This window comes from Mandrillus leucophaeus, unplaced genomic scaffold, assembly GCF_000951045.1.
Source record: "Mandrillus leucophaeus isolate KB7577 unplaced genomic scaffold, Mleu.le_1.0 Scaffold74, whole genome shotgun sequence".
NCBI classification, from domain to species: domain Eukaryota; kingdom Metazoa; phylum Chordata; class Mammalia; order Primates; family Cercopithecidae; genus Mandrillus; species Mandrillus leucophaeus.
Window position 1 is genome coordinate 1,202,644 of NW_012108030.1, and position 12,303 is coordinate 1,214,946.

Consider the following 12,303-nt stretch of genomic DNA (forward strand, 5'->3'; position numbering starts at 1 on the left):
CCAGCTACTCAGGAGGCTGAGGCAGGAGAATTGCTTGAACCTGGGAGGCAGAGGTTGCAGTGAGCTGAGATCACGCCATTGCACTCCAGCCTGGGTAATAAGAGTGAAACTCCGTCTCAAACAACAACAACAACAAAAGGAGAAGCTAGCACATGATGCAGCATGGATGAACCTTAAATACATTGTGCTAAGTCAGTCACAGCAGGACAAACGCTGTATGATTCTACTTATATGAGGTGTGTAGAGTGGGCAAATTCACGGACACAGAAAGTAGAACCATGCTTGCCAGGGGCTGTGATCAGGAAGGAATAGGGCATTTTCACGTCTTTGATGCAGTTTCAGTTTGGGAAGATGAAGACAATTCTGGAGATCGATCATGGTGATTCATAACAATGTGAGTGTACTTGGTGCCACTTCTCTAAACACTGAAAAATAGTTAAAACAGTAATTTTTTTCTTCTGTATGTTTTACAGCAATGAAGAAAAAATCTAATGAAGATTTCATCAGCCACCTCACCAAAAACGAAAAGCAGATGGCAAACAAGCCCATGAAAATATCCTCAATATGATTTGTCTTTAGGTAATTACAGAATAGAAGAAGAATGAGGTAGAATTACATACCTAAGAAAAATGACTGAAAAGTACAACAAAGGTAAAAAGAAATGTTAAAATATGTGGATAATACCAAATGCTAGCAAGGATGTGAAGTGATCAGAGCTCGTCCTACTGCTGGTAGGAATACAAAATGGTATATACACTTTGGAGAATAGTTTGTCAATTTCACATAAATTTAAACTTACACGTGACCAAGTGTAAGTTTGGCCAACCACTTGACTCCTAGGTATTTACTCAAGGGAATTAAAAACTTACGTTCACACACAGAAACTTGAATGGAATATTTATAGCAACATTACTTTATTTTATTTTATTTTATTTATTTATTTTTATTTATTTTTTTTTTTTTTGAGACGGAGTCTCGCTCTGTGGCCCAGGCTGGAGTGCAGTGGCCGGATCTCAGCTCACTGCAAGCTCCGCCTCCCGGGTTCACGCCATTCTCCTGCCTCAGCCTCCCCAGTAGCTGGGACTACAGGCGCCCGCCACCTCGCCCAGCTAGTTTTTTGTATTTTTAGCAGAGACGAGGTTTCACCGTGTTAGCCGGATGGTCTCGATCTCCTGACCTCGTGATCCGCCCGTCTCGGCCTCCCAAAGTGCTGGGATTACAGGCGTGAGCCACCGCGCCCGGCCAGCAACATTATTTTAGAGTCACCAGAACCTGAAAACAATGGCAGTGCTCCTCAAATGGTAAATATATGCAAATGATGACAATGGAGAACCAGTCAACAATTACACTAAAATGATGGATTTATACTCAGCCCCATAGATGAGCCCCAAAGGCATTACACCAAAGCCAGATTTTAGAGGAGACATTTTGTATGATTCCATTTATATGACATTCTGTAGAAAGGCCAAAAACAGGGATGGAGAATAGATCCGTGTTTTCTCAGGGACTAGGTGCAGAGGGAGGATTGACTTCCTAGGGTCAGCAGAGGGAGGGAATGTTCGGGTAATGCCACTTTTCGGTGTCTTCACAGCGGTTGTGTATATAACTATATACATCTGTCAACCCACATAAAATTGCATATGATAAAGAATGAATTCAATCATATCTAACTTTAAATAAATTTAAAATTTTTAAACATAAGATGCCTCTGCACTGTCACTAGAACTGTTACAATATGAAGCATAAGCTGGGCACAGTGGCTAATGTCTATAATCCCAACACTGTGGGAGGCCAAAGAGGAAGAATCACTTGAGGTCAGGAGTTCAAGACCAGCCTGGGCAACATGGTGAGACCTCATCTCTACAAAAAATACAAAAATTAGCTGGGCGTGGCAGTGAGCACCTGTGGCCCCAACTACTCGGGAGGCTTAGGTGGGAGGATTGCTTGAGCCAAGGAGGTGGGTTGCAATGAGCCGAGATGGTGCCACCGCACTCCAGCCTGGGCAACAGAGTGAGACCCTGCCTCAAAAATCATTTTTTATTTAAGTGTGTAGATATACGTAAAGCATGGCAGTACCAAGCATTGATGAGGACGTGGAGCTACTGGAATTCTGGCACACGGCTGGGAGGAGGGGTCAAAGTGCGCGCCATTTTGGACAGCAGTTTGTCAATTCCTGCCAAGGTTAAACACACAGGTAGCTTTTAGCCCAACAATTTCTTTTTTTAGATCTTCACGAGTGTCCCATGGCTCGGATGTCCCCAGAGGTCCTGATCCAGGCTCTGGTAAGAATCAGTTTCTGCTCCATCTCCTCTCCTCTCTGGGCCGGTCGCTGGGTTCTCTGGGCCATGCGGTTTCCGTCCAATCAGTGTGGAGCTCTGACTTGTGGGTCTGAGGTTCCTCTTCTGTGCAGGGCTGAAGTCTCTCCTCCTCCTCAGCTTCCCGTTCGGCCCCACGGCCCTTCCCCTCCACTCCGTTCCCCTTCTGTCCTCACAGGGGGAGCGCAGGGAGCCTCCGCCTCAGAGATGCTGCTGCTGCTGCTGCCCCTGCTGTGGGCAGGTGAGTGGCCCCAGGGAGAGGGGCTGTCCGGGGATGAGCCGACCTGACCCTCGTGTCTCCACAGGGGCCCTGGCTCTGGAGGGCTTATTCCATCTGGAGGTGCCGGAGTCGGTGATGGTGCAGGAGGGTCTGTGCGTCCTCGTGCCCTGCACTTTCTTCAATCCGAGGTACCCCTTCAGCAGGAATGACCGTGATCATGGCTACTGGTTCCGGGAAGGAGACAATCCTTTACGGGATGCTCCAGTGGCCACAAACGATCCTGCTCGAGAAGTGCGGGAGGAGACCCGGGGTCGATTCCGCCTCCTGGGTAATCCCAGGGAGAAAAGCTGCTCCCTGAGCATCAGAGACGCCAGGAGGAGGGACAGTGGTTTGTACTTCTTTCGTATGGAGGAAGGATGGATGAAATATAATTACAAAAGTCCCCCGTTGTCTGTGCATGTGACAGGTAAGGCACGGGATCCAGGAGCAGCCACAGGGAGAGGTCATGGGGGCTGCAAGGCAGGGCTGGGCTGGGAAAGGGTAAAGGGCAAAGTGAATCAGGCACAGGGGAAGACCTGAACCAGAGCCTGCGCTTCTCCTGGGCTGCACCTCAGAACCCCTTCCTGATCCTGCATCCCCATCTCCTCACCAGCCCTGACCCACAGGCCGGACATCCTCATCCCAGGAGCCCTGAAGTCTGGCCGCCCCAGGAACCTGACCTGCTCTGTGCCCTGGGCCTGTGAGCAGGGGACACCCCCCATCTTCTCCTGGATTGGGACCTCTCTGTCCCCGCTGAGCCCCACCACAGCCCTCTCCTCGGTGGCCACCCTCATCCCACAGCCCCAGGACCACGGCAGCAGACTCACCTGTCAGGTGACCTTGCCCGGGGCTGGTGTAACCACGACCAGGACCATCCGACTTAATGTATCCTGTGAGAGCTGGGCCAGGACACCCAGGTCCCTGATGGGGTGGGGTCGCTGATAGCAGGAGATGGGGGTCAGGGCTGGACACAGGTGCTGAGTCCCAGAATTTGGGCTTGGAGTGGGGGGTCAGGAGGACACTGGCTCTGCCTTCCCTCTTTATGCAACCTCTGGGGAGAGAGAGCCGGTGTCCCCAGCCCTCACAGTGATGCGAGTCGCTGTGTCTTTCTGTCCCAGACCCTCCTCAGAATTTGACCTTGACTGTTTTCCAAGGAGATGGCACAGGTAGGATGGTGCTCCCTCCCTGGGGCTGGGGAAGCAGGGCCTCCAGCTCAGGGCAGGGCCAGGTCCCTCCTCATCCTAGACTCACCCTGGTGACCTGAGACCCCCATGTGGGTGAACCCAGGGCCTCTCTGCATCCTCAGCTCCAGTGGCCACCTGAGCAACTGTCCCCTCCCCCCCCCCACTCCCTTCAGAATCCTGAACACACACACACACACCTTGGCCCCACTGCAAGGGCAGAGTGACAGTCACGCAGCAGACCCAACCCCAAGGCCCCTGATGATCCACTCCCGGAATACACATTCAGCCTCACCTTTTAATTTTCCCCGGTAGTTCTGACCTAATACTTCTGGATAGACGATATTGTCACATGGGCAAAAATTCAAAATGCTCAGCAGAGTCTGTACTTAGAAGCCCGTGCCCCTCACCAGAATTCACCAGGGTCTGTCCAGGCTGCTCTGAGCCTCGGTGTGTGCACCTGGAGGATCAGAGGTGGTTTGGCGTCCGTAGTGAGACGGTCCGCCCCCTCCTCTAGGGCTGTGTGTGATTCCACTGCACGGATGGACTCTGATTTTGTGGAATCTCCGAATTCATGATCATGACACTAACTTAGCTGAGCACAGGAATGCTACAGTGATTTATCCTGTATCTCTTTTCACAAGTGTGTATGTGAACGTTAAGTGCAAAATAGCTGGGCCATTGTGTTTTTTGAATATTGAGAGACATGGCCATGTTGTTTTCCATCTAAAAAGGACAAACTCACCTTGCCAACAGGAAGGGGCGAATGCGTGAGTTTCCCCAGCCTCACCAACCCAGTGTGGGGTTAAATACTTAGACCTCTGCCGATACTGGGTGAAAATCTGCATCTCCATGTGCACATTCATTAGAATGTTTCTCTTGCTGTGAATGGTCTGCATTTTTTTGTACATTAAGGCGCCATTTTATTCTTTTGTTCTGTGAACTCCCGTTGATAGTTTTTTCTCAGCTTTCCAGAGTGATTTTACCTTTATTATTTATTCTTGAGTCTCTCTTTAGTTTGAGAAAGTACTGAATATTAGTAATATACATTACAAATACATGTCCCAATATGGCCTGTGGCTTTGTCTTTCTTTCTCTTGTCCTCCAGGCCGTAATGCAGTGGCAGGATCTTGGCTCACTGCAACCCCACCTCCCCGGTTCAAGCAATGCCTCTGCCTCCGCCTCCCGAGTAGCTGGAATTACAGACCTGTGCCACCACACCTGGCAAAAAAACTTTTTTTTTTTTTTCTGTATTTTTAATAGAGACGGTGTTTCACCATGTTGGTTGGCCAGGCTGGCCTCTAACTCCTGACCTCAGGTGATCCACCCACCTCAGCCTCCCAAAGGGCTGGAATTAGGGGCATGAGGCACCATGCCCAGCCCCATGTGGCTTTTTCTTAGCTGTCCATGATTTTCCCATTGTACAGGAACCTATTTATTCCTGTATTCACACTTCTTGATTTCTTTTATTGGTGCCAATTACCCCCGTGCCGAATTTATTAAAACAGATCTCGGCCGGGTGCAGTGGCTCACGCCTGTAACCAGAACAATGTGGGAGGTCAAAGTGGATGGATTGTTGAGTCAGGAGCTCGAGACCAGCCTGACCAACATGGTGAAACCCCATCTACTAAAAATACAAAAATTAGCTGTGTGTGGTGGTGCATGTCTGTAATCCCAGCTACTTGGGAGGTTGAGGCAGGAGAATTGCTTGGACCCAGGAGGCAGAGGTTGCAGTGAGCCGAAATAGAGCCCTCCACTTTTCCTCCTGTGTCTTGTGTCTGAACTCCACCCTCCACCCCAGCCTATACACCCTGTCTCCCTCCAGCCCTGCAGGTCTATTTGCATTTTCTGGATGTGATCAGGTTTTGGTCATCTTTGCACCTTCTGTTCCTTCCTAATGGAATGTCCTTCCAGCCCTCATTATCTAGTGACCCCTTCTTGTCCTCCATACCCTACTACTTCCTGTGTGAAGTAGGTGTGCCTCCTCCAGGAAGCCTTCCTGGATCATATAACTTACATGGTCTCATATACACTGACATCCCCAAGGCTACTGGAGCCTGAGTCACCTCCAGCATATGTCATGTGGCCTCATGAGCACCTGTTCCTAAGTCCTGCTACCAACCAGACTCTGAATTTCTGGGAGTGAGAGCCTCTCAGAGGCACAGGGATAAGTCAGTAAACCAGTGTCAGGTGAGGACTCAGATAAAGAACAAGAAGGTTCAGGGAGAACCTGGAAGCTGAGGTGTCAGCGAGAGCATTGAAGAGGACATGGAATATGGGCCTAAACTGACATCTTATTTGGTTGCCCTGTAAAGCCTGAGACCCTCCCTCTGTGATTTCTAGGGCACAAATCCAGCCAAAAAGGGCGCATCAGTGCAGAGATAAATCCAAACCAGCCTATATACAGAAATTGGGGCCTGAGCCAGGCTCTAAGCCCAGGCTCACCCCGCTTTCTGGATCCATCTCACAGAGTCTGTTTCTATCAGTCTTTGCTTGTGAGTCTGAATCTGTTCCTCTGTTTGGTCTCCGTAGGTGTCCTTCTTCTTTCCCTCAACCTCTTTGTCACTCTGACCCTCTGTCTCTTTTTCTTCAGCATCCACAACCCTAAGAAATGGATCATCTCTTCAGGTCCTGGAAGGACAGTCTCTACACCTGCTCTGTGCTGTTGATAGCAATCCTCCTGCCGGGCTGAGCTGGGCCCAGGAGAACCTGATCCTGAGCCCCTCACAGCCCAACTCTGGGATGCTGGAGCTGCCTCAAATGCACCTCAGGAATGAAGGAGAATTCACCTGCCGAGCTCGGAACCCCCTGGGTTCCCAGCAGGTCTCCCTGAGGCTCTTTGTGCAGAGTGAGTGTCAAGGGGCTGCACACCAGATCCTCTCTCCCAATGACCTTTACTCCCAGGTCTCTGAACAAGTAGTCCACCGGGCTCACCAAGAGAATAGGACTGTGCCCAGCTCAGCCTCAGCCTCAGCTGTGAGGCCGGCAATGTCTGGAGGGCCAGAGCCTTCTGTTTGTTGCTGCTCAGTCTTGGTAGGGGATGAGGTTAGCCCTGGGCTGTTTTCTGACATGCAGGGATGCGGGTAGAACTGGTAGAACCTGTGTCCAATTATTAGGAGCGAAACAATAAGGAATTGTGGTTTAGCAGATGAATCTACCTCATGCACCGTTTTGCAGGGAAATCAGGGCCCATGGCAGAGGTGGTTCTGGTGGCCATCGGGGAGGCCGCTGTAAAGATCCTGCTTCTCTTCCTCTGTCTCATCGTCCTCAGGTGAGCACTGCCCCAGGGAGCAAAGGGAGGTGCAGGGAGGGCAGGGGACACAATGCGGAATTTGAGTCCCGTTGCTGGAGGGTCCTGAACCAGTCAAGAGAACCTGGACCAACAGAGGCTCCGTTGTGGTGAGAATTTCACCCAAGACAATGTTTTCTGTACCCAACTTTGCTGGGTGTCCAGGGTGAGAGGTTCCTTCTCCCATCGTGGAGGTCTTGGGGGCTGAACCTGCTCTCTCCACATCAGTCCCCTCCAGTGCCTTAGCAGAGCACAGGGAAGTGAGTCTGCTGCCCCCTGCACCCTGATTTGGCCACACTCACAGGTCCTTGTCTTTTCACTCAGAGTGAAGTCCCACAGGAGGAAGGCAGCAAAGGCAGCTACAGGTGTGGAGGCTGCATAGGTTGTCAAAGGTTAGTCTCTCAGGTGAGTGAGTGTTGAGGGCATCTCACCCTCCAGCATCCCACTGGGCACCTCCCCCTTGATGGCCCCCATGATTGCTCTGCTCAGCATGGTACACCCATCTCCCTCCCCAAACCCTCTTCTCCTCCTGGGATCCCCATCCCACTGATGACACAGTGGTCCCACCTCTTGTCACAGGTAAGTGACTATCTGAGGCCAGTGGCATGGGCCACAAAAAGAATTTACCAGGACAGTTGTAGGTGTAGAACTGCAGATTTATTAGAGAAAGTATGAAACTATGTTGCAACGGGGAGGCGGCAAGAGGGGAGCCAACTGCAAAGAGACAAAGGCTTGCCCCAGCAGGGGGCCTGTGGTACTTGTGCTGGAGAGGGATGCATGGAGTACTGATCATGTCAAGGTTGCAGTGAGCTAACTCACATTGTTCTCTCAGCTGAGGTTCTGATGATAGCTGGGCACAGAAAAGTTGTGAGTTACTTGCGCAGGAGGGCCACCTGTCCTGAACCATGAAGAAAGGCAGGCTTGTAGCTTACCTGCTTTCTCTCTTTGCTTTCCTCTGCTCCCACCAGCCTGACTCCTTTACCTGATTAAGGTTTGACACTTCTAAACTCAGAACCAGAATGTGAGTCTCCACCTTGAGCTCCCTCCCTCCTCCAGGGCCCATAAATCATTAACTTGTGTTCCTCTTTCTCCTCAGCAGGGCTCATCTTGGAGCCCTTTTCTCCATCCTGACTCCAGTCATGCCTTGGGCCTCACCTCTTCCCTGGTCACTGAACCCTCCTCACCTTTTGCCTCCATCTCTCCCCAACACAGGCCTCCAGACTCTGCTTCCAGATGCCTCCTTGTTCAGTGCCTCTACCGTCTGAAGGGCGGTGCTTCCTCTCCACTGCTGGAGAATGAGGTAGAAACACCACAGCCTGGACTGAAGGCCTTGCATGGTCTGTCCCCTGCTGGACTTTGCTCCCAGGTGGTGTGCAAATGGCCAGGCAGCTCGTGAGAAGATGCTCAGTATTGTTACCCATGTCACGAATGCAAACCAAACTGTAAAGGAGATGCTACTTCACACTCATTAGGAAGACGTTAAATACACAAATAAAAATGAACAAACAAAAACAGAAATAAATCAATGTTTGGTATGATGATGTTGATAGATACAACTAAATAGTTAGTTGCTTATAATGAAGAGTTTGGATCTCAGAGAGGTGACAAGAGTTCCTACTGTATTGTTGATAAATTCCTTTGTATTTAGGCCTTTTGGATAAAGATTAAATAGGTGTTTGGTAGCACATGCAGAACCATCACGAAAGTAACAGCTGCAAGAACAGTCACAAGGGTTTTGCATTGTGTTGAAAACACCCAGAAGAGAGCCCACACGGGACACAAAATTTTGAAAAGGGGTGTAAAACTCTGTAAAAAGCTCAAAAAAAAAAAAAACACACACCTCTCAAAAAAAAAAATACTGGCTGGGTGCGGTGGCTCACACCTGTAATCCCAGCACTTTAGGAGGCTGAAGTGGGCAGATCACGAGGTCAAGAGATCGAGACCATCCTGGCCAACATGGTGAAACCCCATCTCTACTAAAAATACAAAAATTAGCTGGGCGTGGTGGTGCACACCTGTAGTCCCAGCTATTTGGGAGGCTGAGGCAGGAGATTCGCTTGAACCCAGGAGGCGAAGGTTGCAGTGAGCCGAGATCGTGCCACTGCACTCCAGCCAGGTGAGACAGCGAGACTCCATCTCAAAAGAAAAAGAAAAAAGAAAAAACTACTCATTGTTTGCAAGGATATGGACAAGTGGGAGCCCTTTTGCACTGCATGTAAAATGGTGTGACCCTGTGGAAAACGCTTTGGAATTCTTTCCAAAAGTTAAGCCTAGAAATACACTGTAATCCAGCCATTCCATTGCTAGATATGTTCCCGGAATTGAAAGCATGGACTTAAACAGATACCTATACACCAATGTTCACAGCAGCATTATTTACAATAGCTAAAAGGTGAGGGGAAAAAAAACTCCTGTCTATTGACTGATAAGTGGATAGAAAAAAGGTTCCATATCCGCAATATGGGATATTCTCTAGCCTTAAAAATTGAGTGGAACTGATACATGCTATAACATGGGTGATCCTTGAAACAACATGCCAAATGAAAGAAGTCACACATAAAGTGACAAATGGTATCTAATTCTGCTCATGTAACCTTACCTAGAATTGGCAAATTCATGGAAACAGAAAGTAGAATGGCATGTCAGAGGCTGGGGAACGAGGCAAGGAAGAGGGGTAATTGTGCAACTGGTGCAGAGTTTCTGTTTGGGATGATGAGGAAATTCGATAAATAGTGGTTGCACAACATGGTGAATGTGCTTAATGTCACGGAATTGTACCCTGTAAAATGTTACAAATTGCAAATTATATGTTACATAATGTATAGTCAGGTCTACCACTACTATAAAGAAATACCTGGAACTGGGTAATTCAGAAAGGAAAGAGGCTTAATTGGCTCAAGGCGCTGCAGGCTGTACAGGAAGCATAGCAGCCTCTGCTTCTGGGAAGGCCTCAGGAAACTTACAATCATGACAAAAGGTGAAGAGGAAGCAGGCAGGTCTTACACGGCCAGAGCAGGGGAAAGAGAAAGAGGAGGCCCGGCACAGTGGCTCATGCTTTTAATCCCAGCACTTTGGGAAGCCGAGGCAGGTGGATCACCTGAGGTCAGGAGATCGAGACCATCCTGGCCAACATGGTAAAGCCCCATCTCTACTAAAAATACACAAATTAGCTGGGCATGGTGGCATGTGCCTGTAGTTCCTAGCTACTTGGGAGGCTGAGGTAAGAGAATTGCCTGAACCAGGGAGTTGGAGGTTGCAGTGAGCTGAGATCGTGCCATTGTACTCCAGCCTGGCAACAGAGCGAGACTCCGTCTCAAAAAAAAAAAGAAAAGAGCTACACATCACACTTTTAAACAACAGATCTCCTAAGAACTCCATCACAAGAACAGCACTAGGGGGTGGTGTTAAACCATTCATGAGCAACCACCACCATGATCCAATCACCTCCCACCAGGCCCCACCTCCAACACTGGGGATGACAATTCCATAGGAGATTTGAGTGAGTACACAGATCCAAACTGTAACACATGTAACACATATACTTTACCAAAATAAATTTTAAAAGGAAACAGCAAGTATCTCTGTCATCAAGGTGCTGTCATTCTAGAGACTAGAAGGAAAAGATAAATAAATAAAATGAGAGCATGTGGGATGGTGATCTGTGTTTGGAGGAAAGTCATGCAGAGAAGGGAGCTGATGACAAATTGAGGAACAATTTATCATCTGACGGCGAGAGGAGGTGGTGTCTGAACAAAGGCGTGAAGGCGCTGAGCAGGGAGGCTCTGTGTCTGAATAAGAGAAAAGTGTCTCAGGAAGAGGGAAGGGGAGCAGCAAGTGCATTACTCAGAGGTAGCAGCAGGCCTGGGAGCTGTGGACACAGCCAGAGCCTGAGAGCAGAGGGAGCCAGAGGAGGGAGCAGCAGGGAGGACGGGGCAGCCCGTGTGGGGCCCTGAGGCCACACAGGAACCTAGACCCTTTAGGAGACAGCAGAGGCTCGACTGGACTCTCACTCTAACAGGACCCTCGGCTGCCCTGGTCACAGCAGACCTGCATAGGTCACAGCAGCCACAGAGAGATGGGGCAGGTGGTGCTGGGTCCTCCAGGAGGAGGGATGGGGGACTGAGGGGCAGGGTGAGGACGTGTTTTGGGATGTGTGTGAAAGGTCAAGGTCCCAGCGTTTTCTTTTCTTTTTTTTTTCTTTTTTTTTTGAGATGGAGTCTTGCTCTGTCGTCCAGGCTGGAGTGCAGTGGCGTGATCTCGGCATGATCTCAGCTCACAGCAAGCTCTGTCTCCTGGGTTCACGCCATTCTCCTGCCTCAGCCTCTTGAGTAGCTGGGACTACAGGTGCTCACCACCATGCCTGGCTAATTTGTTTTTTGTTTTTTGGTTTTTTTTTTTTGTATTTTTAGTAGAGACCAGGTTTCACTGTGTTAGCCAGGCTGGTCTCGATCTCCTGACCTCGTGATCCGCCCGCCTCCGCCTCCCAAAGTGCTGGGATTACAGGCATGAGCCACCGCACTCGGCTGCTCACAGGGTTTTCTAATGGATGGTGTCATCGATGGGAAAGGAAGAGCAAGGATGGGGCCAGCATGTTCCCCTCGGCACCTGGAAGGAAGGAGCCGTGTCCATGGAAGACTGCAGAGGGGGGCTTTCGGGGGCAATGATAATTCTGAGAACACCCCTGACATCCGAATGCGGATGAGAGGGAGACAGCTGTGTACAAATGTCTGGAGATCAGGAGAGTTGTCCAGGCTGAAGGTGTTGAGGTTATAATGATTCTAACAGCTGATAATCTTTATGCAATCCTCCCCTTTATCTCTTATCTTTCCATTTCTGTGGTTTCACTTACCTGTGGGACAGTACACTACTACGGTATTATAACAAAGAGAGCCCACGTTCACATAACATTTATTACAGTATATTGTTATAATAGCTCTATTTTATTATTAGTTATTGTTGTTCATCTTTTACTGTGCTCATTTATAAATTAAAATTTATTAAGCCGGGTGTGGTGGCTCACGCCTGTAATCTCAACATTTTGGGAGGCCGTCAACAGATCGAGACCATCCTGGCCAACATGGTGAAACCCTGTCTTTACTAAACATACAAAAAACAATTAGCCAGGCATGTTGATGCGCGCCTGTAGTCCCAGCTACTCAGGGGGCTGAGGCAGGAGAATCTCTTGAACCCTGGAGGCGGAGCTTGCAGTGAACTGAGATCGCGCCACTGCACTCCAGCCTGGCGACAAAGCGAGACTCT

At 49.4% G+C, this 12,303-nt stretch overlaps 1 protein-coding gene across 1 annotated transcript; it reads left to right on the forward strand.

Moving 5' to 3' along the window:
• The first annotated feature begins 2,522 nt into the window (after positions 1 to 2,522).
• Positions 2,523 to 7,426, forward strand: LOC105528915 (sialic acid-binding Ig-like lectin 13). The gene is made up of 7 exons (XM_011965899.1): positions 2,523 to 2,556; positions 2,621 to 3,001; positions 3,188 to 3,466; positions 3,693 to 3,740; positions 6,349 to 6,603; positions 6,933 to 7,026; positions 7,369 to 7,426. The coding sequence occupies exons 1-7, from the start codon at positions 2,523 to 2,525 to the stop codon at positions 7,424 to 7,426; spliced, it is 1,149 nt and encodes a 382-aa protein (XP_011821289.1).
• Positions 7,427 to 12,303: the final 4,877 nt, after the last annotated feature.